Here is a 26,077-nt window from a genome sequence, read left to right on the forward strand (position 1 = left end):
TTGAAAATGTATTTTTTATTAAAGGTAGAAAATATATAACAAGTAGCATGGTCCTGTATGTTCCCAATCCCTCTCCCCTCAGTGTAAAGAAGCATATTCTGTAGCCTGGAGTTGCAGTGATTCCCAGACTTGCAGACGAACAAGAAAGTTTCAGCACTGGTGCCCTCACTTGAGCTCCGGCTGAGGGATGGGAAGCAGCATGCCAGGACAACACTGATGCAAGGGCAGGAAATTCCTGCAGGGGCAGGAAGATCTTCTCATCCCTTGTCTCAGCTCCTGTTCAAGTACTCCTGCATTCAACAAAAAGAACACAGAAGTTTCATTCCTCACCTCCCAAGCCTGAGCCCAGCTTTCCTTAGCACCCAGAGCAGCAGGTCCAAAGGACCAAAAGAAAGACAGTGGACTTGAGGAGAAACAGGTAGGAAATCAGTAGAGGCAGCTGTGAGTGAACACGTTGTTGTGAAATATCCAGCTTGTGACTATTAACAGCGCGAGGTGAGGGGTCTCGAGGCACATTTAAGTATTGACACGCAGGTTATCAGGCATTGAGGATCTGTGCAGAGCGTGACTGTTCCCATGCTCTCCTCTTTGCCGGGATGATCCAGATGCCGAAGTCTCAGTCACTGAGACCGTCTGAGTGCTGAAGAACATTCATTTCTGCAGGAGTCCAGTCCAAGGGCACAGGGCCAGCTGGGTGCAGCAAAAAATGGTAAAAAAGAAGACTACTGTATGTCTGGATATGTTCACCCAGTTATGCAAGGCCCAGCAGCACTGGAAGAGGATAGGGCTGAGACACTCTGACCTGCAAAAAGTCATGAAACACAGCTCAGTGGAGGACATGAGAAGAGGGCTCCATTCAGGAGTCCCAACACAACACGTTTACAATCATCTGTGCAGATCCCACAGCTTTCACTTGGCTTCTGCCTAACCTCAAGCACAAGAAGCATCCTCTGGGTACATTGATACCCACAGGCAGGAACGAAGCAAGTGAGTCAAGCCCTTCAGGGAGAGGCCTTTCTCAGCCATCAAGAGGAAGACAAGACAGGCCCCAGTTAAAAAGCTTTGCTCCAACACGAATTCATGGAGCTGAGCCATGCAGGAAACCCTGCTGTCCCTATGAAGGCAGTGAGTCTGTAGCCAACAACACACTTGTCCGATCCCTCTCACTCCCAGCTGTTACAAACCCAGATTTCTTCAGAGGCGTACAACAGCCCCACAACTGCTTCATCCTGGCTTTAGCAACTGAACGGGGCAGGGACTGAGCCCACTGGCTGCACAAGGGAGCTGTGCATCCACTAGATGCTCCAGACAACTAACACATTGAGCACAGCCAGCTGTGTCAGAAGGCCCTTCCTGGCCCCCTCCATATACTCCTATAATCCACCCAGTACATTACAGCCTCGGTAACCGGCTGTGTCTCTAGCTGCTGAGACCTTGTTTAAAGGCCTTACTTTAAGTAAAAGTCCTCATAGGTTGCTGCCTTTCCTTACATTCTCAGCCTTGCCTTTGGCTCACAGACTCTGCTACCCCACAGGGCTCTCTGCCCAGCACCTGCTTCTGCTGTGTGCCTCTCTCCACAACATTAAGCCATTGCAGCTGACTACTGTAATGTACAGATATGCTTTCTGATAGCACTCTTTCCAGCCCCAGGCCCTTGAACTTCAGTCTCTAACAAACTGTGAGCTCCCTCCAGCAGCCTTGTTATTGTACTGCAAGCACACCATGTACCACAGGTGCTGGGAACCCAACCTGATGCTGATTGTTCCCATTTTTCCCAGCCTCCCTCTGCCACTGGTCTCTTTGCAGCCCTGGAATGGAAGCTGGCAGCTGCCCTCCATTTTTCCTGGTCTATTTCTAAGCAGTTGATGGCCAAGATGGCTCCAGGTAGAGCACGTAGGACAGGAAGGAGCCCCATTGCACCTCAGTTTCCTGGGGAAGCTAACCCTACCCCTAACCCTCCTGTGTGTGGTCTCCTCTTACCATGTCACTCAGCTGTACATCCTCAACGCTGAGAGCTGGACTGGAGCTCCTTACAGGAGCCATTCAAGGGAATGGAAGAGAACTGCAGTGAGAAGCAGACAGACAGCATTACGGTAGCACCAAATGGGTTTCTGGACACTTCTCAGCCCCACATGTTGTGGATTTCTCTTTAGGCATCTTAGTGAGCCTCTCCCCAGGCTCTCCCCAGCCCAGCACTTTCAGTGAACACAGTCTCGATCCCAAGACCACTGAATAAAACCTGTGACCCAGGAGCACTACTTGTGGAAATAAGCTCCACATGCCCCACGGTGACTGTGTGTGGCATGGCTGTGGCGCTGGAAGACTGGAGCTGCCCCTTCTCACCTGCTGGATTTCCTTCATTGCCAGGCGTATGGAAGAGTGAAGGCGAGGGAAGGCCCGCTGGCTGCCTCCCTCCTTGCCCAGGCTTGACTTTGTCTTGCTCTTGTCCAGGCTCTGTCGCTCTTGGCAATTCTTGGTCCTCCTGAACCACATGGACTTGAGAACTGCGGCTGCTCCCGCCTTCAGGGTGGTCCTGCCAGCTGGAGACCCACTGGGACAGGGCTGCTCCTCGTGGGGGCTCTCCTCTGCCGCCACGGTGGGGGTCAGTGCAAGGGACTCCAGGTCTTCGTAATCCAAACTCTCGCTGCTATTCTGAGGGAGAGAAGAGTGGATTCAGCAGTGGCTTGCAGATGCTCCACACACCCCAAAGAGTACAGCCCCGAAGAAAACCCAGCTGTGATCACTGCTGGCAAACATGGGGCAGGCGGGCAACACCAATCAGCCAGGGCCTCTCCCCTCCCCAGGACTCCCCAGTGCCCAGCTATTCACATTCCCTGGTGCATGCAGAAGAGGCCAAGCTGCCTGGCTAGAACAGGACACCCCCAGCAGGAACCCAAACTAGAGAGACTGCCACAGTGACTCTCAGCGCAGGGCACAGTCCTTGCCCTATATCCTTTTCCCGCTGCAAATCCTCAGTACTCACCTGCCCACAGGGAACAGTCAGTTTCTCCATGAAGGGCTGGATGCCCACAGTCTGGTGATACCGAACCAGTTCGGTGAGCGACATGTGAGCACGGTCTTCCCCCAGGATCACATAGCGTGCATTGGGCTGCATCTCGATCATGTAGTGTCTGCAGCGGCCTTCGCCCCTGGGGAAATGGACAGACAGAAATAGTCATGGCATGGGGCCACACTCTCTCTCTAGGATCCAGTCATTACTCTCTGCTTTTAAGAGCCCAGGTGTGATCAGAAGCCAAAGTAGCAAATATTGCAAAGATGCAGGAGATCCTCCATGCTGAAGTGACACGCAGTGTGCAGGAGGAGCAGCAATTTCCCCAGAGTCAGTGACAGGAGAACACAGGCAGTTGGATCCAAACCCCAGCAGACTACACTGCTTCCCACGCCTGTTATCTACATTACAACTTTGCCCTGCCCCTTGCCTGATGCTGTACAAAGACCACAGCAAGGGACAGACCGCAGGGGTTCTGTCTGCCACTCCAAAATGAGTCACCCACAACAGGAGAGGCTGAATGTCATACTTAATGGACTCTTCTGTGGAGAAGGCTAACTCCTCCATCCATGCCCAGTTCAGTTTAGGACCTTAACTTTTCTTCTCTGTGAGGTTCGTTACCTGTACGTCAGGGTGTAGCCTGGTCGGCTCTGGCTGATCCGAACAAGGAAGCAACCCAAAGGCTTATCAATCAGCAGGTTTTCAGCTTCCCTGGAAGCAGGAAAGAATTTTTCAGCAGACAGTGAGCAGCTGCCTCTGTGCAGAGATTCCCAATCTATCTCATCTGCTCCCATGGCAGTGATCCCAGCCCACTGGGAGGCCAACATCTGCCCCATGTGTTCCCAGCTAGAGGTTTCTAGTCTCAGGCTTGCTGGAGCAGGGATACATTAACATACTTGGGAGGCACAATACACTCAGACAAAGCCCTTCCAAGCAGCGCTGCTCCAAACCTACTCCAGCAGTCTGCTGAGTGCAACAGCTGCCCTCCAGCACAGATCGCATAACAAAGCATCGCTGAGATGAGGAGGTTGGGCACATGCACATTTTCCAAGGCACCAGGGCTGACAGAAGTCAGTATGGTGTAGGTTAGTGCTGCTCAGCACAAGGTGGAAAAACACCAAGTGTGCTTACCCCACTGGCTCTCTACTTCCTGCTGGAAGGAGGTCTTCCCCCTCTCTGCCCAAAGGACAAAGCATTGCTTTGTGCTCGCCATGTGCCTTGCTCTAGGCTAAAGGTGACTGTAAATCACCAGTGCAATTTGGGATTGCTCTGACTGCTCCGTTAAATGAGATTGAGCTTATACGACTGCATGGAGACTTAAATTCAGCACCAGAAAGCAACACTTAAAAAATACTTAAAACCCCAGCGTCTTTGGGAAGGATTTGCAGGCAGAGAACCTGCCTTGTCCTTCACTGTGAAGCACTCATAGCTAGCCTACATTTGAACTCCCAGGCAGTAGTTGTTTTGTCTCCCAGGCACTAGTTGTTTTCACGCATTCTTGAATTTGTGGACAAAGCAGTAATGCAGGTGAGGGCTTTGTTAATTATCTTTTAAAAAAAATGCAGCTACCAAAGAGCTGTCAGCTACTGTAGTGCTCTTTACTAAGCTAACATGCTGTGTAATGTCTCTGAACAATGTTCGCCCTGATAAGCCAACAAAATCTAGCAATTTGTAACCTAATAAAACCAAAGGAGACTTGCAGTTTTAACAGAAAAAAAAGTTACAAATTGGAAAAAGATGACAAGGGTGCTCAAATGAAAGGCATATTTGGCACCAGAGCCCCCACACAAGTCCACCTAAGTAAGGGACACCAGCAGTTAGCAAGCTTGCAACTCTAAAGATTAATTTGAACCCAGGGAAAACTGTAGCCAGAAACTCTGACATCTACCTGGCTAACCCCACTGCCTTGCTCCTATCTGATCACTGGTATAATCAGCATTTCCCTGATTGTCACACTGCTTGGAAAGAGTTAGTGCCTGGCTCAGCCAAGAGAGTAAAGTGTGAGGCCTACTCAGTAGCAGAATTTGAGACATTAATTTAAAGGCTTTTTTTTTTTTTTTTCTCCAAAAAAGCATGAGAGTTCACAGTCATCTCTACAAGAAAGCAGGGCTTTGTGGATGTGTCTCCCAGCCTAAAGGGATGTAAATTCCACCTATACTGCACTTAGATGAAGAAAAGTATCAACAAAAAAGCCTTCTTCTGTTTCCATACCTGGGGACTTTGGTGAATCTTGTCATTGGGTACCCACTAAACCCCTTCTTAATACTTTCAAGAATAAATGAATACTGAATTCTTTATTCTTCTGCTGTAATTTCACCTGAACTGAGAATATGAGAATAGTCATAGTGAGTCAGACCAAAAGTCCATCTTCATTCAATATCACATCTATGCAAATGGTCCCGAACATGGCAAGCACATATATGTATTTCCTCACGTACATTCCCAGCCTCCCTTTTGTGCACTGGAGCTGCATTTAGGAACCCGCAGAGAATTTATTTGCTATGAACTAGAAAAGTCCACAGTCTTTCCTTGGACCTATGTAAAGTTTCAGCAGTTGCATCCTGTGACACAGCGCTCCGAGCTTCCCCCTAATGGTTTGAAGCTTCCAGCCTAAGAGTGAAAGGTTATGCATGTCACTCCCATTCCTCAAGGAAGCAAATCCAGGGGAATCCAACTTACACATTCTTCCTAAGGACACCGCAGCTTCTGCCTGCCTGCCACAGCCCAAACTGTGGCCCGTGTGCCCAGCACACTCACCTCCGGCTGATCATTCCATGCAGCCAGCTCGGAAAGGCCCCATCATCCTGCATGACCTTCTGGGCTTGCGTCTCTCTGAACCAGCGGAGAGTTGCTCCTCTCTTGAGTTGCCTCATTTTTGCCTCTTCTCCAGTCTGTTCCTCTGTCCCCACAGAAGGGCGAGGCCCAGTAGGATGAAGGAAGTTATCAAAAGGAGTGAACTGAAAATGGGGAGAGGGGGAAAGTGGGAATGAAAGCAAGGTCAGACAGGGGCCCTTTGAATCACTTTGGCAGATCCCCTTCTTAAATGCTTCAAAACAAGATCAGTCACAAACTATCATGTGCTGCTTTCGGTTCCTCAAAGGTCCTGACCACACTTTTTAACTAATGACACTAGGAAAGGACTCTCTCTTCTGATTACTAGAAGGATGATGCTCTCCTGACCACGTGCAGGAGAATATGTGTAAGGAGCAGGAAACCAGCACACCTGGCTAAGTGACCCCAAAGCCAAGGTTGCTACCTCTGTTAGTTTGCTGCGTGGCCGTGGCACCGGTGGCTGTGGTGGCATATCAGGGGCAGTCTGAGGATGGGGACAAGGCCTAGGGAGTCTCTTCCGTGGCACAGGGATTGGAAAGGAGATTCTTTCTGCAAGAAGAGGAAACAAGTAGATGAAATCTAAGATCCAAGATCCATGGGATCCATCATCCCAGGCATGCTGTCACCCTTGGAGGAGAGGAAAGATTTTGTCTTTCCAGCACACACAATAGCAACAGCAGGAAGAGGGATCATCAAGAACATGTTTGTGGAGCTTAGTCCTTCCCCATCTCTCCTCAGCCAGGCTTCTGAGACTGGGAAGAGGCAAAAGAGGCAAAGAGCACAGCCTCACAATCACTGTCAACTCCCACTCTGCATGCCACACGGAAAGCTACATACAGGCGCAAAGCTATGATCAAAGTTCTCCTGCACAGAGCGGGTGGGAAGGCCACAGCTTGGCATTCCTCCCAACACAGCCAGGCAAACGACCTTCACCACGCTGCTTCCCCTCCCCACAGAGAAATCCTCACTTTCGAAGGGTGGAAATGTCAGCACCTCTCTGCCCACCCCATCATCCCCATGAGAGCCTAAGGCAGGCCATCATCACCCGGAGCTTACAAAGTGGCTGTGCATGGGACAGTGGGAGTGGGAGTGACTCACTCTGGGCCTCTGCTTCCATTGCCTGCTGTCGGCTTCTTTCTCTCTCTGCCTCTTCCTGTTGCCGCTGTGCCTGAGCTCTCAGCTCAGCCACCAGCTTCAGGTAACTCTTCCTGCATCGGAATCCCCTGAAAACTGTTCAGAGAAAAGCTGTGGTTAGGAAAGAAAAATGCTGATCATGCCTCTCTCACTCCCTGGGGGAAGCCCACTGGATGATATTCCTTCACCCAGTGCAAAACCCTCAACACTTGAACCACATTAACAAAAGAGCAATGCAGACACTCTGCTGTGAGCAGGCAGTCAAAACCATGTGAGAACTGTCTTCTGTTCTCTAAGCTGCCAGATCACAGATTTAAAACATCAAATTACAGATCTGAGCCCTCATCTCTAATGCCAAGGCACAGGATGCCTAAAAAACAGTCTCACAGAAGGGCTGCTGTTAGCCATCTATCTACTCAGCACCCTTCAGACACTACTTGAATAAAAGCAAAGCTCTTCTATTTCGGAGATGGGATTTCCTTGCTGTCAGTCCATGAGATAACCTTTCCCTTAAGCTCTCATTACAGGGTTCACCCACAGGATTAGAGACATCGCGTTATCGTGCCTCCTTTACCAGTACTGAAGTACATGAATTGAAAGCAGCACCCTCTCATTCCCCTCTGGACACTACCCAACATCTTCCCCACAGAAGACAAGGAGCAGCACGTGACTGATGTCTGTCACTGTGCGGTGCACGGCTGGAAGCTGCTCAGATGCTACAGCAGTGCAGCAACCCATGTAGAAGAGAAGCACAACAGGGAGGGACCAGGCAGGGTGACAGCTCCTCCTCACTGCACAGTCCTCCTGGAACCTATGCAGGGGGAACCACCAGACTGCCCACTGTGCTCTGCTCTGAAGAAACAAGAGCTGACACTACCTGGAAGGGAAAGGGAAAACAAACCAAACCAAACCAACCAACCAACCAAAGAAACCCCACACCCTCCTGCCTGTCTGTGAAAGCAGGAATGAGATCTGCTTCAGGCTCATCTGCTTTTGCCTCCTCAGCTCACACAACTCACAAACAAGCCCTCACTCCAGAGGGCAGTTAGCCAGTCCTCGGGACACAGCCAAATCATATGCTTGTCCTGCTCAGCTCAGTTCCCCTGCACACATGCTTTCCCCTTCCGAGGCTCAGACTGCTTGATGGCTCTTCCCTATTCAGGGTAATCACTGAGGACACAGGCAGTAAACACTCTGACTCCACAAGGCCTTGACATGGAGATGGCCTGCCTGTCACCTGAGAAGGTGTAATAGTGAAGCAGGGACTGGAGAAAAGTTCCTCCTTGCTCTGGTATGAGACCAGAGTTGAGGGATCCTCCTGCCCCAGCGCTCACCTTTCTGTATGACAACTGCTGCTCTCTCCAGTCGCTCCACATACTTTGCCAGCTGTTCCTGGTGCCAATATTTAAAGAAAAGCCGCGACTTTCTGTGAGGTTGGGGAGAAAAGGAAGTATTGAGAAATACTGTTTGTCTAAATTTGTATCCAGTCACCCTTTGGACAGGCATTTCCTACAGCCATAAAGTCCTTCTGAAGGGAACCAGGTAACAGTTCACATGTATAAAGTCCCTGCAGTTCAGGACCTCACTCCCAGCAAGAGTTATCCACACCTACCCACATATCCAGCCCGTCAGGTCTGTACTTTGTAGTATCTCCAAGCAGCTGAAAGACAGGAAGAAAAGTGAAATAAATATTTTTCCACCCAGACTGACCAACTCTGTGGCCAGTGCTTTTAGGTGCCGAAAGAGGGAGAAACTGCCTCAATATTTTTGCACTGCATTCTCTGTCCTGTCACCTGATGACACTCAGCAACCAGCTGTCAATCTATTGCACTCCTTCAGGTACAGCTAGGAGAGGACTGCATTTGTGAACATTGTCAAAGGGGCTCCCAGATACAGACTTCCTTCTGCTTTCTGGAAAGCAATTCCACAGAGCCTTTTTCCTCATTTCATTTCTATGCAATTTTGAAGTACAGAAGTTACAGGCTCACCAAGGCAAGATTTCCTGGAGAAAGTCTATTTTCCAATTCCAGTTTCATATTGCAAGCTCTGGTGATAAAACTTGGTTTGCTTAGAAAGTTTCTGCAATGCTTGGAATGAAAGCAGTACTCCAGCTGTGTTACACAGCTTCCTCTCTCTGCTTGCAAATCCAGGCTGTGAAACTATAGTGGCACTTTTTGCAAGTAAATTGCATAGCAAAACAGAAACGATTTCCCTTCTATCTCAGCCAACTTCTGCTATGCCAGGAACTACATCCAAGGTGTTTTTTTTTTCCCAAACTCATCCTATGATTTTTGTGTGATAACACACTGTGCTGCCTGTCTACCATCATCTCTCTCTCATCCATATGATTCTCTCTGAACGTCACTTAGGTTTGCAGTTCTTATAAATTCAGTATTGTCAATAACTTCAAGGAGGTGGGGAGTTGCTGCCCTACATGTAGGAAGGAAACAGCTAACAGGGTGGGACTGCAGAGCTGGAGGGACATTTACACTTGGGAGGAACAATCAGGCTCTGGAAGTGCTATGGGTATGTTGTGCCTGTACACACAAAAAATTCTTGGACTAGAAACATCGTTTCTAGCCTGGAAGACATTCAGTGCTGGCTGCTTAGTCAGCATTGCCTTTATCTTCTTCACCTCATGAGACCATCAGGAAAAAACCTGGGGAGGCAGCTGGCAGTTGTGCCGAGTCTTGTCATACTGAGTTCTGTGGACACCCTTAACCATTACCATGACTCCCCAAATTGAGTCCATTAGCAAGTCCTCATTCCAGAGGGTAGTAAAGTTTTAAAATTGAATTGAATTGCTTACACAGTAATTCAAGAAAGATTTCATTCATCATTGCACCAAACGCTTTCTAAACACTAGCTGTCTTTGTCTAGGAATTTCTGTTCCCCGTCACCACAAAAACGCGTCCTCACTTTGTTCTTTCTACTTAGTTTGCTATTCTAGCCTGACAACAAAAGTCTCTGATGAACAAACTGGATTACACACAACAAAGGAAAGGTTCCTACCTTTCTTTGGTGAGCGAAACATCTGGTTTAACTAGAAGAATTCCGTATCTGTGAAAAGCAAACCAATTCAGCAAGATAAAAGCCATATCCTTGATGTGCTGTGCTGATCCATGTCACCCTCACAGCAAACAACGATAAATCAGTCTTTCCCACTAGGTCTCCCACAGCAAACAACACCATGGTCTCAGGCGCATGAACTTTAAAGTAGATTCACTTCCTGCCCCTATCTAGTTACCAGAGTCACTTCTCTAACAATATCTAACAAGGAAAATTCAGAGGTTTTAACACACCTTTCAGCAAATTCCTCAAATGAAGGTCTCCAGGAGAAACCGTCTCTTCGGATCCGGATAGTCTCCAGCAGTCCATTGTACCGGAGCTGAAGCAGCACCACAAAGACAGGATCGGAGAAACAAACAGACACAGGCCAGAACAGGTCAGCAGGGCATCAGTATGTCCCTCTGCAGCCCAAACCTCTCTAGTTCAAAAAATAAAAAGGTTTCTTTCTGATAATGTTTCCTCGGCTAAAGACTGAATTTACCACATCCTGCAACTCTGGTCATTAACCACTCTCAGAAACCATAAAAACCAACAACTGAAATAACTTCACCTTCCAGCCATGGGCACTACTTTGCCCCTGTCCTTCAGATGATAGTATTCTGCTTCCAAATCTGTACAAAGAAGTACCCTGAGGCACATATCAACTTCCCTCTTAATCCCACCCTTTCCTATACATCATATACATATACATACATAAACACACACCAAAGAGGCCACAGAGTTTTCTGAACTCTTCTGATCATTTTCAATATTCTTTAAAGTGGCTGGATCTCAGACCTGACACAATATCCAAAGAAAGTTATATCAGCACACATCAGCTCCTATCAGAGCAATCCCATCTTGGCTCCTGTTCAGAGCTGCCCTGGAGAGGTACTGTCTGTACCAGTCCCCATCCAGAAAATGCAAAGATAAACCCTAGTCCCTGACAAGCAGATCTCATTGCAATCACGAAAATGAAATGGGAGAGGAGACTGTAAAACCTGAACATAGCAATGTGTCACAAAAACCACCAAATGCCCAGAATCTTTACACACACAAAAAACATGCCCATTCTTTCGCCTGCAAGGGGAGAGTCAGACCAGCAAGCTTCTAGGTATCTCTCTTGCTTTTCAGTAGTGTCTGACCTTCCCTTCCTTAAATCTACTCCTTCACTGCCTTAGCTCCACTTCCCATTGAGACTTGGCAGAAGCACCTGCAAAGGAAACTGCTTTTCCTTACCTGCTGTAGCAACATCTGGTTGTCCACAACACCTGGCTCCTTCTGGCTGTTGGGCTTTATACAGCGCACGAAGTGTGGGTTTGCAGAATACATCCTCTCCATGAGAACCATCAGGGAATGCTGGTGAGGGCAGAGAAAGATCAACAGCCTGGCAAGCCAGAGCACTGTCAGTGCTATACCCTGCAGCTGAGAACTGCCTTCCCATGCCACTAATTCAGGCTCTTGTAACAGCAACAGCCCAGGCTCTGGCAACAGCCAAGTTACTGCTAACAGCTGTGCCTGGCACCCAGAAAAAAACTCTGTCTACAAGCTGGATGCTTTAAATATGCTTAGCAGCCTGGAAGCTCTCAAGAAAACATTACAGCACACATCTCAAGGGGCACTGCGGGGCATCAATGCTTTACCCGGAACTGAGCTCCAGCAGACTGCTTTCGTGTACTGTTGAACTTGTTGTCTGCTTCTGGTATGATCTGAAATCAGACACAAACAAAAGGGTCACCGCTGCAAGGAGTGCTTGATTGCTATCCAAAGATTTCTGCCAGAAAGCAGATGACTAAAAGAAGACAGAATGGATTTCAGGGGCAGGAAGGTAAATGGAACACAGCAACAGAGGCAACCAGAAAACCCTGTACAAAACAAAGAAGAAATTGTTGCCATCAGATTGTTTGCTCCTATTTTCAGCCAGTGGTAAACATAAGTTAGCTACATCATCTTTTATCAATTTCCATGTGGACCTCAAATGCAATACCTTGGCTTTCACATGTGGCATCAGTGTCCCTGTCCTGGAGATAGTGGCTGGAAGAACAGAGATGATAGTTAATTTTGTACCTTTGCTCACAATCAACCATTCCTAAACATTCAAAACTTACTTCATACACAAATTTTTCCACACATGCTAAATCACAGGCAGTACTTTAGATTTCACTATCTGGAAATATAAGGAAAGGGCTAAAGAAGGTGAGAAGAAAATGCAAGTATAGTAAGCACACCATCCAGGCAATATTAGTTTCTGTCACTGAGAAGACAAGGCAATGGGGTAATTGAGCAACCATAAATGACCTTCAAAAGAAAGATCATCAATAGTAGGCATCTGACAATGCAGAAAAAACTACAGATAGCAAATGGAAAGCTCACCCACTCATAGTCAACATGCGAGAGGGGAGATCATATATAGTCAGATAACATAAAATTAATTCAGTGATGATGATGAAAAATTCAGGGAAGCTGAATTTACTGAAGGATCTAATGACACTCTTGCACACCCTTGATGCAATACCGTCATGTGAATCATACAATCATAGAATGACTGAAGTTGGAAGGGACTGCTAGAGGTCATCTGGTCCAACCCCGCTGCTCTGCATCGCCACCTAGAGCCGGTTGCCCAGGACCAGACAAGCAATCTGCACTGAGAACAGGTTTTCTTTGGTGCTTATGAACTTTCAGAGTTGGGTCTCTGCATCAGAGGAGGTGCAGGTTGGACAGAAAAGATTCTTCACTGAAGTGGTGGTCGGGCACTGGGACAGGCTCCCCAGGGCAGTGGTCACAGCACTGAGCCTGCTGGAGTTCAAGAAGCATTTGGACAATGCTCTCAGACATATGGTCTGAATTTTTGGTGGTCCTGGGTGGAGCTAGGAGTTGGACTCAATGATCCTTATGGGTCCCTTCCAACTCAGGATATTCCATGATTCTATGAACAGGATCAAAAAAGAAAAAAAAAAAGTTGCAGCAGAAGCACTGTATTCAGCCACATTACAATGAAGCATCTACCTGACTTTTCTTTAAACCTTTACTTTCTCAGAAGTTGTGGAGACTCTCAGGACTTACTAGTAACTGGAAAAGTGGGAGTATAGTGGTAGGAGAGAAATAATGCACACAACCTCAGGTTTTTTTAACAAGTTGTACCTTAATTTTTTCTTAAAAGGATCTTCTTTACCCCCATTGTTTGCACTGTCTCAACACCACTTTATTTACCATGTGAATAGTTATGAGCTATGGCTTTCTCCAGCTTCATTTCTAGACAAGAACAGAGCATCTAAGCAGTGGCTATATCTCTGGGAGAGGATTCAACCTTCCTTGCTTTCCAGCCATGGTCAAAACAAATGGTGCAGGCTAGAAAATCTACCAGGAAGATCTCGGGAGGTATTGCTGACAGGAAGACTAACATCCTGCTTCAGCAAAGACAGCAATCAACCAAAACCTGGATGCCTGGAAAGAGCAGGCTCTGCTGTAACTAGTGTTCGTTAAGATGGTCAGGCCTCTGGTCAGAACTATGCATATGCAATGTTCCTTCAATTCCACAGGAGGAACACCTCTGGATATTCCTGCTATCATACACATGTACCAAGGGGAACAAAACAGCTCAGACAGCCCAGTATACGCCAGCAGCCCTACTCCAGGCTGCAGCTTTCCCAGAATCTCGCTGAGGCTGTCAGCTCTGAAAAACATTTGTAGCACACAAGCCTCATCCCCACACTTAGCTCTTGCCAAGGAGGACCCCAATTCATGTGGGACACCCTATAATAACAGAGGGACTTGCCTGTGAACAGCACACTGAGCAAGGGGGTGACGCTGTTGATGAAGAGCCCACGGACATTGGCTGGCAAGGTGTCTCTGTTCTTCTCTAGAAAGCCACCAGCAGTGTATTGTACCTAGGGAAAAGGGCAGTGGTGCTCACAAGCTTGCTGCGAAAGCCACCTCCACAGCTTGCCAGGAGCAACTGTTAATCTGAATGTACAGTGGCTCAAAGGTGAATTCTGTAAATGCACATACATCCCCTTCAGATGCATTAGAACCACAGGACAGTAAAATAACACGGAGACATTTACCTTTTCTTGTTCAATTTTCCTTGATTTTCAAGTTTCATTTGCTTTAGGTTAATGCTTCATTCTTTTCCTTGCTTACTCCCTCTTCCTTTTGAATAGGCTCTCATCCTGCCTGTAATGTTTCTCTTGCTCCCTTCCTTTCTCATCTCCAGTTTGCCACTCCCCTTTCTATGCTAGTGTTAATGTTTGTAATAATGAATGTCACAAGTAATAACATAATCAACAGCTTAGATTACTAAATTACATATTAGAATGACCTGATTTTCATCTCTGACCCTGCTCCAAAAATTAGGTCAAATCAATTTGATATATTTGGGCCAATGCTTTCAAAGCTGTGGCAGTAAGGCTACACGTAATAGTCCTAAAAACCTAGCTGCTTAATTACCAACTATGTATATTAATAAGTGCCTCCATCAAAATATTGATTACCTGGCTACTTTCATTGTGTTCCTCAGTGTTTGCAATAGTGACTGCTTTAGTCTGGACCCCAATAGGCAAAGGCAAAACCATCAGACTCTCCTCCAGGGCTGTGGATGCAGGGCTTTTACTTTATAAAGGACTATTTTAAGATCACAGCTCCAATAGATTGATGATATGACAGATACTTCTAATGCCCTATGCTTCCCAGAGGAAGTCCCACTTTCCTCCTATACCTTCTAAAGAGCTTCCAGGGAATCCTAGAAGGCAGCACCCAGGGAATTCAAAGCCTTATTTGTCAAGCATCTCATTTCCCCCCTTCCTACATTACAACAACAGTCTCCCCACAAACATTACCTACCTTCCCAGCATAGTGAATGATGCTGAAGCCCAAAACACGTCCTCGGGCCGGCTGGAAGTTTAAATTCCCTTTAAAACTGCTGTTTAGCTTATCCACAAATGTCTTATCAGTTGCCTGCAAGAAAGCAGATTTCATAATCAAATTATACGGCTGCAACAGAGACATGATCAGGGCACATGGAAGCAAAACAAAATATTGGAAGTGGCCTTGGCTCTGCAGCAGTTTTGCGCTCTCTCTGACTCCCCACAGCGATGCCAATATTATTGGACTGTCCCTGATCTGACTGTCCTGTTCCATCAGACACACACAGGGACCCCTCTACTCATCTTGCTATTTCACACACCTACACATAGTTTTCTCTGCATCCTAGAGACTTGTTACATTCCCCACATCATTTTTTCTGTCCCATATCCCATGCATACCTGAGGGAATGCACTCTGCTCATCCAAAAGAGATAGCAGCCCAAGTGGCTTGGCCAGGAGCAGATTCTGTAGAGAAAAGAGAGATATTATATACATCTAAAGCAGTACAGGGTATCCACTGTCACCTACACCACCCTTTGAAAAGGTCCTTCCCAGATGCGTCTCCTCCTTGTGAGATGGAAAGAGCAACACTCCTCTCTTGGCTGGATGGAGCGACTCTCTTCTGTCAGTCCTCTCTCACTCACCAGAATAGGTTCATTATTGTTGAACGTGATAGTCTCCCAAGGCAGTTCTTCCTCCCTGTAGGCAGCCTGTTCCAGCTGGAAAATGTGCTGAGACAGAGAAAACAGGTTGGAGCCCCCAGCAAACTTAGTTAGACAACCCTGAACATCTTCCTTCTGACCTTGAGCAGAGGACAGAGGCATGGCTCTCTTACCCATGGCATCAGAGGCCCATGATGAAGCCGCTGTTCTGCATGCTCATCCATAAGTTTGTCACTCACTGATGGTGCTGCATAGAGCACAAGCACTTCTCAGAGTCTAAGCATCCCTGCTCTGCCATCTCTGCTTATTGCTTGAGCCTTCTACTCCTACTCTCCCTGCACCAGTGGCTCTTCTGCCACAGCAGAGAAGGCTGCTGCTTTCAACCCTGCTGTTGCCTTCCAGGCAACAGACCTGTTTTCTAGCAAGTTCTCCTTCATATGCTAGGTAGATCAGTGTTCTGCTTTCCCTGCCATGCAAGGTGAGATCACCCACAGCATACTTACATGGTTGAAGAAGTGCTGCAGCTGCTCATTGGCCAGGTTGATGCAAAGCTGTTCGAAACGATTCACTGCAAAGTTTTCAAACCCAAAAATATCCAAGATACCTAAAAGAGGGGAAATGAGCACACCACGGAGCCTGCAGACCCCGACACACAACCAGATCTCCCATCGCACAGCTCTTGTGGCACACGAACCCCTAGCCAAGTAGCTAGTGGCAGCCCTCCCATAACTCCTCTTGGACAACCAGTTTGGAGAAGACCCACTCCAACCCCCAGCTCCTCTGCAAAGCCAGAGTGCCCAGAAATACAGCCTCACAGTTGCTTCAGACCAACCAACTGCTAGAGTGGCTGTTGCCCTGCAGACTTCATGCTGCTCACTAGCATCTCCAGCATCGTGTCTTTGAAACTGAAGCCCTACATGCAATCCCTGTGACAGCTCACATGGCATTTTTCCTTCGTCATGGCTGAGGGATGCATGTTTGAGGACAGAAAGAGCAAGGTAGGCAGAACTCACCTATCTCCCTCAGCTCTACTTCAGGATCCACGTTCTCAGCCAGCAGCTCGTTGATCTTGGAAACAATCCAGCCAAATACGCGTCCATATGCCACCTTTGCAATGGAGTCCCGAGCATCTGCACAGAGAGAAAACACACTGAAGGGTTCTGAGGAGAGTAGGGAATATAGCACACAAGCTGGCTCAGTACATTCACCTCTAGTAACAATGTCTTGTGCTTTATGAAGCTATTTTAAAGAACAGCTGTTTTAAAGAACAGGTATCTGCCTGATCATCCCTGCCTTCTGCAAGCTCACAGAGAGCTCTTCCATTCTGAAATCTTCACAACCTTTCTACAAGATCAGACATGGCACACTAGGGCACTTGTGAGACCATACAAAATGGAAAATGTTCATCTCCACTTTTTAGAATATCCAGAGACTTGCTTTCCCTGCTGCCCATCAAATGGGTAAGGATCCTGTCAAGATTAAACAAGCTAGAGGATACAAGTTGTTCTTAGAAAATTGAATGGTTCTGCTGCAAACACTTTAAATTTCTCCTAGCCTATAGCTACTACCAGAAGTGTTGAGACACAGTGGGCAAGAGGAAGATCCAAGTGATGAAAAATTTACTGATATTGTAAGAAGAGGGAGACTAAATCAATAGGCACCTACTGAAAGGAGATGTTTTATTTTATTGCCTAGATAGATGTAAGAGAAAACATTTTGGAAACAGAAATAGATAATTCTCTATTTTCACTTTTTTCGTCCATTTTTTAAGCAATAATTTAGAAATGCTGGGATTTCATGCTGATTTTAAAAAAAAACATATTTTAACTGAACCTATTTGTGAAGATCATCTTGGATTATTGTGTTTTTCTTATTGAAAGGGAGAATAACACCTTGCACTTGTTACTTTAACACACTTCCCTTTTATCTAACTCCTTCCCTGATACTGCGCCATCTCACTGATTCTCTCAGTTATTTCTCCAACTACTACCTAAAGCTCTGCACACTGCCAGCACTCTGCAGCAGTAGCCTTCCTCTCTCTTGCAAAGACCATTACAGTTTTCTTCTAGGCTGAATCACAGAGAAAGCAAGGATAATTCTTTCATCTCTCATTTAATCTCTTCAGTCTTCTGGAGGTCAAACAAAAGCAGCATTCATGGTCCTAGGCGTCAGTAAGAAACTAAGCAGATAAGCATCGATATACTTGCCTCTGTGCAAATGGAACAAGCAAGCGTCACAGACAGACATCCTTGTTCCTAAGACGTTGCACATGTGTAGGGACACCCTTCCATCAAATATGAGTCAGTCTTTAAAGCCAGCGCATCTGTAATTAATTGTGTTTCTTACCTTCTGCCTGCTGCTGGGTGTGAAAACGCTGAATCTGCTCTCCTCGGGTCACCGACATTGTGCAAATGAGGCATTTCAACAGTTCATCCTCCTGGACTCCAAACTGACCCTGGGAGAGAAGAAATAGATGAGTAAGGAGTTGATACTGAACCCATATTCTATACTGAACCCATACGGGGATTGTATCTATGTCTGTAGAACATCCAGTGTAATGGGGCCATGACTTCAGTTTCCAGCGTCTTCAGACGCCTTTGAGCTAAACTGTAAAATAAGTGTTACTGTTAACATCTTGCAGCACTGTCAAATGCATGCTCTGAGGTATGCGTTATCCCATGCAGTGAATAAGACCACTCTTGCACTCCCTCTACTTTCCATTTTGATCTCCCAGTGCTGCCACCTGTCACCTTCCTTGGGAGCCACACCAGTCCCTGCTAAATGGTTTAATGACTTATTGAATAGCACCACACCAAGGTGACTGTGCACGGTGCTGAGGTGTCTGAGCTTCAGCAGACATCAGTCACGTGAACCCAAAAGAAATAGGAAACAAACAGATGTAACTGAACTCCTCAGTAATTACTCTGACAGGAATTCCCCTCCTGTGGGCAAAAAAACCAAGGAGCAGATTTTAAAAAGACAGACAGAAAGAAGTTGGCTGCTGAACACATGTATGTGGTTGTTTCAGGTATGGTGTAGGAGGAATACAGGCAAGGAGATGAGAGTGAAACACAAAACCAAGGTTGCTGGGCTTTCAAAGAGACAAAATTAAAAGACAGAGAAAAAGCAAAAATATACTACATTTTTCTGTTCCAAGTTGTTAACAAAGTGGGATAATGTATCCATCCCATACCATAGAAATGGGACAGTCCTGAGAAATATATACTTTTTAATCTGATGACAATTTCATTCAAAGTAGTAGAAAGTTTAATTCAGGATTATCAATAAAAATGATAGCAGTTAAAGTGGCCAGGATTTGTGTAAAAGCACAAAGCTAGTGTTCAGGAACTGCACACCTGAATTTCTCCAATGCATCACACTTAGTAACATACAGCTTTTGATTTTTAAAAACTTTACATTATGTGAAGTCAAAAAGGCACGTGTAATATCACCAGATGCAAAACACTGGTCCTAGATAAACAAGAACGAGAAGCTGGAAATTGTCTCCTTGGGCATCACAAAGCAGTGAACACAAAGGCAGGCATGGGGCCATACTTGAAAACAACTTGTTCTTCAGGAGTCCTCATACTAACAGGCAGAAACATCCTCTGCCATCTCTGGCAGGAGCAGCTCCTGCAGTTACACTGCCAGTGGGGACCAGCATCATATCTTTGAGATGTCTGTCAGCTCTTCTTGTGACTCACCGCTGCAGCCTTCAGCCATCCCCGGGAGGCTTCACTCATTTTTAGAGACCCATTGCTCTCCGGAGGCTCAAAGGTCACATTGCCCAGAGACAATACGCCAGCCAAGATTGCCTGCATGTCCACTTGTTCCTAAAACACACAAGAGGGGTGACTGAAAACCTACTACTATATAACATACAACACATGGAGAGCCCAGATGGTGAAGAGGTGAAGGAAAGGCACGGGCAGCCTGTGGGAAAAGGCTCTACACAAAGTCTGACAGATTCAGGTGGCCTGGAAACACCATGGAAAACTCAGAAACACAACGATCCCCAAACTGACCTGTTCTTCGAAGCCCACCATGTCAAGGGCATTGCACACCTCTTGGTATTTCTGCTTCCAGCGCTGAGCTACGTCTTCTGTACCAAACCGTCCACTTATGTACCTGAGAAAGTGCATACCCCATACAAAATCATCATGCAATCAGCATAGCAAGTCAGTCCTACGCCAAATAAACAAAGCAGATCAGCAGCACTGAAGATGTGAAAGGCAAGGAAACTTTTCCAAGGAAATGCAACAAAGAAGAGACTACAGACCTACCAGCTTTCATGATGATCCATAAGATCTCTTCATGTAGCTCCATTCAGACCCCACTCTAGCTTCCATTCAACTGTTTACCTGTACCAGGCTCTACCCCCAGTGGCAGAATAATAAGCTCTGTTTTGCTGCTTCCCTCTCTACCCCCCATCATGAAGACTAAATCAGGGTCTGCCCTGGAAGTACCTGTAGAGTGAAGGATCCAACAGCCCATACATCTCCTTTTCCTCTGAAGACAGTCCAGCAAACATGTAGTAGAAGATATGAAAATTCCTCTCGCCAGTATCTTGTTGCACTACCCGTGACTTCTCTAACAGATATTCGCTCAGTTTTGCACCTCGCACTGCACACAAGAAGGCAACAGGGTAAACTTTGCACTTGGAGACATGAAGCTGACTGAGCTGCCCCACATCTCTACTTCAGTGACAGGAGCATGGAGTTGTCTAAAATAACTGTCTTGTGTACAACACCCTCTAGGCTGCCCATCACTCTGAAAGTGGGCTTCTAGATGCTTCCCATATTGTATATGCTCACCTCCTTTAAAGGCAACCAAGACTTCGGGCACCACTGAGCATTACTGATACCTCTCCTGCACCATCACTCCCATATCCTTCCCATACTCCCACACCATCCAAACCCAGGCCTTATCTTAAAGCCATGATTGCTGTTGTTATTTTCCTTACTTGCACACGATTCTCACAGAGAATCAAGTAACAAAATTTCACCCTCCTTAAGTTCTGGCTACTCAGTCCATTCCCTCCAGTGCCTAACCATCCCCCAAAGCAGTAATTTCAAATATTGCCCTTGACTTTACCTGTATTGTTCTGGAAACGCAGCTGTATGTATTTTCCAAAGCGGCTACTGTTGTCATTCATCACAGTCTGGGCATTGCCAAAAGCTTCAAGCAACGGATTTACCTGAAAGAGGTATACAGATAGAACAAGCACTCTTCAAATTAAGTGACCCAACCCAACTTGTTTGGAAAAGCTTAACTTCAGCATTTGCTATTTACTGTTCCAATGGAATAAGAACCACTCTGCCCATATGCACCTATTTTCTCATATCTTGGAAAAAAGAACTGCAAGAGCCAAATATGACAAAGCCTAAGCAGCATGAAATTACTGAAAAAAAAGCACGATTGAAGTGAATTATGGTCTTACTTGATCTCAGTAAGACCATCCATTTATTTGTTAAAAGACACTATTGGTATGACAAACTTCCCCAGTACATCTAATGTGACATCACTAGGTAATTTACTGCTAAACTACAACAATAAGCAAAGTAAAAATGGCACTTAATAAATGCAATCATGATAAATTACCTAATGACATTTGTAGACAGCATAATGATCAGGACAGTGAATTATAAAGAAACTAAGAGAACAGTAAGACCAGCCTGGCAAACCATATGCAAACAAGTTCAAATGACAATTTTTCCATAATTGAGCAAAGAATGCCTGCTGACTGGAACAATGACGACTTGGGGCACCTGCTGGGTAACCTGCAGAACACAGCTTTACAGCATGACACAGTAATCCCCAAAGAGCTAACATAGTCTTTGAATATATCTACAGGAACCAAGTAAGATTACTATAGTGAAAATGACTCTTCACAGTCACCTCTAGATGCTCCAAGGGCACTTCACCTGGATGGATGTGAACTTTGTTGTTAATAGAGCAAATACAGGCTGGTTACAAGCATTGCCAATCAAGCCCATCAGGGCTCATTAGGCCAGGCACAATGTTGAGCAAACACAGCTATCCTGCTTCCTAAGCCTGCTAAAGTCAGAAACAGCTCAGCAGTACAGCCCGTGCCACCCCTAAGCAGAGCCAGCAGGCATACAAATGCCCTGTTCCAACAAGAGAGAACACAACCCAGGCATTCACCTCAGATCCACCATGGATGTCACTAAACTGAAATAATATGCAATAATACAGAACATTTCATTTGAGTCTGCAAGAAACCTGAAACATAGGCTTTAAAATGAAACAGTCCAAGAACTTATTCCACTTAATCTATCACATGGAAGGCTAGGATATGATTTGCTCAAAATAAAAACTCCTCAGGGAGCAAGTCAAGTGGAAATACTTAAGACCAAAGAGACAAATATGTTTCAAAATCAGCTAGCAAAAGTATATGAAAATAGAAAAGATTAAGTCAGACAGTTAGCATGTATGTGCCTGACAGTAAGTATAACAAGCCAATGAAAGGTTACTGAAGGCTGTGTGGATTCTCCATCCCTGTGTTTCATTAAATCAAGACTTCATTCTTCCAATAAAACTCCCTATTCTACCTCAAACAGGAAATGATTCAGAGAAAAAGCCCCTAATCCCTTGTAACAGCAAACATGCTAAACGATCACAAGTTTTCTGCCATTTAAGAATCAAACCACTACATTCCCAGCAAACAGAATTACTGACCCTACCAAGTCTGCTAACTTGTGGTCAGCTATTTCATCATCCTTACCCACTATTTTATTATAATGTGTCTTATGATTTGCTCCCTTGTTTCCAGTGGTGATTCATCAACAGGCTCCCGGTGCCTCGTGCAAGCTGCCCTGCAGCAGTGTTGCTTCTGCATCTGCAAGCACCACACTGCAATGACCTACCTGAAGGATCTGCTGCTCCAGCTGCGAGTTGCCTTTGCATAGGTTCATTATGTGCTGCAACAGTAGCTTCGTACTCTCTGTTTTCCCTGCACCGCTTTCTCCACTGCCAAGAAAAAATAAAGGAAACTCCAGCAGCCATAAAGTATAGTTGCTCTGACCCTCATGTCTTGGTGCCCCATCACTTAGGAGAGTGCCCTGCAATCCAAAAGCTTAACAACTTTTTCAGTTATGCTGTGTATGAATACAAACAGTGGATTCCACAAGGTTCTGATACCTCCCCAGAGGAATTTTTCTCCATCTACCAGGGAGTACAGACATACTCCATGCTGTCATTTCTGGATGGAGTGCACAGGACAGTCGATTTGATCTCCTTCTTACTGAAAACATATCTAACCTCTGCAGAACTACCTCCTTCAAAAGTGTTCTGACTCCTCCACGTATGCCGGGGTTGACAGCTTTTTCTTTCTACAAAGAGATTTGCCCCATCCATCTTATATCCAGAACTGAGTACTGATCATGCAATACTGCAGCAATCTCAAATCTCGGGCTCTTCACACATACACATGCTGCAGCCCGTTGATAATGCTGGTTTACTGCTGCAGAACTGCCGTCACACCTACAGCAGCAGCGTTGCACGTCATTCTGGCATCACATATACCCAGCACCTCCGCCTCCAAGACAAACAAGTAGCACTTGGGAAGCACAGCTTCCCGACTACTGGGAGGAGGAAATGTACAGTCAATGAGACAACGTGTCCTTGACTGACGGCATCATATTGGCAGAAAACACATGCAGCATATGCAGTTAAAAAAAAATGCAGGAAATGCTGCAGGTATTTATGAGGGCAGGTCTCCGTTTACACATAAGACCTTTGAGTATCAGGTGTGGCTTCTCTGCTTTGTAGCTCCCAGAGGCTCGATGCTTGTGATCAGCTACCTGTCATAGGCTGCTAAATACCTCAAATTCTATGACAGATACCTGATCACAAGCACAGATCAGGCCATCATGGTCTGAATATGGACAACCAAAACCACTTGCCAGTTGAGAAATAAGCAATCCAGACAGCATCCCTGCCAAATATATAAGATGATGTTTTGGTTTTCAGTGACTTCCTTCCTCCACAGAAGCACTATCCGTCAGTACTCCCACAGTCCAAGCTCACTCTTGCACACTCCCAAAAAAGGTCTGCCAGGGCCTGCAAACACACTCTCCAGCTGTGGGTGTGTAACTGCCCCAGGCTGTGAAAAAAACCAAAGTCACCTCCCAGAGACCCACGTGTTGTACCACAGCATACTGAGGCTGTGACTAACATTAGTTGGGAAGGAAAGACAAGCCAGTAGAATTTGCAGCACAGGACAACTTGGTCGCAATGAGCTTTTATCACCTGGGGGCAGCTGTTGTGTTCAACACCACTTGTAGCCTCTGAAACCTGACATCCAGACCTCCCAGAGGAAGTTAGGGAGACCAAGAGAGACCAAATAGAGAACACGAAGGGCAGGAAGGCAATATTTGTTTCCCAGAGAAAAGCATAAAGGTTCATGCCTGGCTGGAGATGGATATTTCTTACCAGTAGGCACCCGAAGCACAAAGAACAGTGGAACATAGTGCATCTCCGTGCTGTTCTGATAAACTGCGATCTAACAGGAAGAACTTCCACCTCATCACCCAAACTTTGCTCAAAACAGGTAATCTCATTACCAACTGTTTTACCACTTGCAGATTGTAAAACCATGAACTTCCTGTTATAGTAGCACAGACTGGTTAATAGGATTGCAAGATGCATGGCAGTAGCTCAGGCTGTCATCTCTGACACCACAAACTGCTGTCAGAAAAAAAGTGAGACCACTCTCTTCCCGGGAAACGCCTACAGGTCTTTTTGTCTTCCATCTCCCTAGACAATTCTATGACTTTTCTCCACTCGTAAGAACACTACCAGCACACCTCTTCCACCTGCTGACTCCGTGGCCACCATGCCCACTAGCGTTTCTGAGATCGCTACATATAAAGCACAGCCATTGATGGCTTGCAGGCTAAAGAAATGAGCAGGGCTGGAACTCAACATTGGCTCCCAGTCCCACCACAATGCTCACCAGTGATTCAGTAAGTTATTTCCATACCACGTTGAATGAAAATGATCTGAAGTCCCGTATAAAGCAGGAAATACTAAATCAAATAGCTAGCAATTGACATTTCAACTCAGATGACATTTAAACTGTCCTCTACCATCACCAGAACCGAGAGTTTGCTGGTGTTTTGAGGCTTTCGCTGCTAGATGATGCTGTTTGATGCTTTCTCTGCATTCATGCTGTCTGCTGCCCTCCAGTTTCAGATAAAAACAACAGTGACATCATGGAGTGAAATGCTCATTATATGGGAACACTGTGGGGTTATAAGAGCTCACTTTTTTTCCTTCTAATGCATATAACTTCCCACGGCCGTATGATTTTCCCTGACCAGATTCTTAAAGGTCTTACAGCAAAGAAGCTGCTCTTCTTTCCTCTGTTCTTTGCTTATTTATGGGAAACACTACTTTGTGAAAACAGGTCTACTCCATGATTTACAACCTTTATTACACAAGTTACACTGCGAGTCGTTTCACCAAAGAAAAGCAACCTGTTAGCGCTGGTTAATCTTTCCAACATGCCCAACAGAACCGACCCCTTCAGACCTGACACATTTAGCTTTGTTACCAGCATCGGCAGCCAAGTTGCTCCACAAAACCTAGCTTCGTTTGCCACACGTCTTTGTTTTCCTGCCTGGAAAGCATTGAGATGGCGAACAAAGATGTGCTGCTAACGGAGCCGGGTTTTGACTCACCCGAAGCTTTCAAGATGAGCTTAGTACCAAACTCTGACAGGATGACTGCTGCTGGAGACCAGTGGCAGCACCCCAGCCTCCATGACGGCCGTGAGCTGCTCCCTGCTTGTGTCTCCCACCTGCGCCGGGCTCCTTCGTGCCCTCGAGGGCTGTGCCGGTGCCCGCACCTCACCTGATGACGATGCACTGGCTCTGTGGACGGGCTCCCCGGCGGCCCAGCATGGCATGGTAGGCCCGGTCGGCCACAGCAAAGATGTGTGGAGGCAGCGAGCCTTCATCGTGACACCGGTACTGCTCGGAGACCTGCGGGGGGGGGTGCGGAAAAGGGGCCTTGAGGAGGGAAGGGGCGAGGAGCCAGGCACCCCTGGAAGGGGCTCCCAGTCCGGGGTGCTCCACTCACCTCTCTGCCGTAGAGCTGCAGGGGCTGGAAGGGGTTCAGGGCGATGAGGATGTCCCCCACGTCGGTCTGGCGGCGAGAGGAGAGAGCCGTGAGCCCAGCGCCCCGCCGCCCCGGCACCCCGCCCCGGGCCCCGGCGGCACTCACGTAGACCTGCTGCCTCAGGAACCGCTCCCGCAGCCCGCGCAGCAGCGACGCCTCGTCCAGCTCCGACAGCGCCGCCAGGTTCCCCGCCGACCCGGCCGGCGGCTGCCGCTCCCCGGGCGACACCATGCCGGTCCCCTCCCGAAGCCGTCCCGTCCCGGCTCGTCCCGCCCCGCCGCCGCCACCGCTCCGCCCCGGGGCCGCCCTGCGAGGCGGGGCCGCCATTTGAACGCGGGGCGGTGGCTGCGGGGCCAGGGTAGGTAACGGGTGGCAGCGCCGCGTGA

At 46.9% G+C, this 26,077-nt stretch overlaps 2 protein-coding genes across 4 annotated transcripts in view; one reads left to right on the plus strand and one right to left on the minus strand.

Annotated features, from left to right (window-relative positions):
- Window positions 1-26,033, minus strand: LOC121061399 (myosin-IIIb-like). 2 transcript variants are annotated; one of them, XR_005815074.1, is made up of 30 exons: window positions 25,797-26,033; window positions 25,653-25,718; window positions 25,425-25,555; window positions 22,436-22,538; window positions 20,643-20,745; window positions 20,015-20,171; window positions 19,574-19,676; window positions 19,253-19,381; window positions 17,895-18,003; window positions 16,562-16,678; window positions 16,052-16,152; window positions 15,531-15,617; window positions 15,286-15,351; window positions 14,864-14,977; window positions 13,800-13,911; window positions 12,012-12,058; window positions 11,668-11,733; window positions 11,264-11,383; window positions 10,279-10,364; window positions 9,989-10,036; window positions 8,589-8,636; window positions 8,311-8,402; window positions 6,941-7,072; window positions 6,267-6,391; window positions 5,768-5,967; window positions 3,632-3,721; window positions 2,984-3,149; window positions 2,344-2,647; window positions 1,981-2,062; window positions 1-802 (listed from the first exon to the last, which is right to left on the minus strand). XR_005815074.1 is itself a non-coding variant. In XM_040540179.1 (30 exons), the coding sequence occupies exons 1-29, from the start codon at window positions 26,016-26,018 to the stop codon at window positions 2,003-2,005; spliced, it is 3,309 nt and encodes a 1,102-aa protein (XP_040396113.1). In that variant the 5' UTR covers window positions 26,019-26,033; the 3' UTR covers window positions 1-802; window positions 1,981-2,002. The 2 variants fall into 2 exon arrangements, 1 of the variants encoding a protein (XP_040396113.1); XM_040540179.1 differs by having other exon boundaries at window positions 2,344-2,652.
- ARHGEF39 (Rho guanine nucleotide exchange factor 39) overlaps window positions 25,879-26,077 on the plus strand; it is a 13,040-nt gene continuing 12,841 nt past the window's right edge. The window contains exon 1 of one of the 2 annotated variants that reach the window (XM_040540186.1): window positions 25,879-26,049. The gene's annotated coding sequence lies outside the window, so the exon portion shown is untranslated. The remainder of the gene's footprint in view (window positions 26,050-26,077) is intronic. The other variant, XM_040540183.1, reaches the window with a different exon arrangement.

Source organism: Cygnus olor, chromosome Z (assembly GCF_009769625.2).
Source record: "Cygnus olor isolate bCygOlo1 chromosome Z, bCygOlo1.pri.v2, whole genome shotgun sequence".
Taxonomy (NCBI): Eukaryota; Metazoa; Chordata; class Aves; order Anseriformes; family Anatidae; genus Cygnus; species Cygnus olor.

Bases quoted from the DNA above. Each gene is read 5' to 3' on its own strand.
- LOC121061399 (XM_040540179.1), bottom strand. From the start codon at position 26,018: ATGGCGGCCCCGCCTCGCAGGGCGGCCCCGGGGCGGAGCGGTGGCGGC. The intron at 16,153-16,561 runs GTGAGTTCTGCC...CCCCTCTTTTAG, and splicing joins AGTAGAGCTGAGGGAGATAG to GTATCTTGGATATTTTTGGG. The intron at 2,653-2,983 runs GTGAGTACTGAG...TCTCTCCCTCAG, and splicing joins TGACTGTTCCCTGTGGGCAG to AATAGCAGCGAGAGTTTGGA.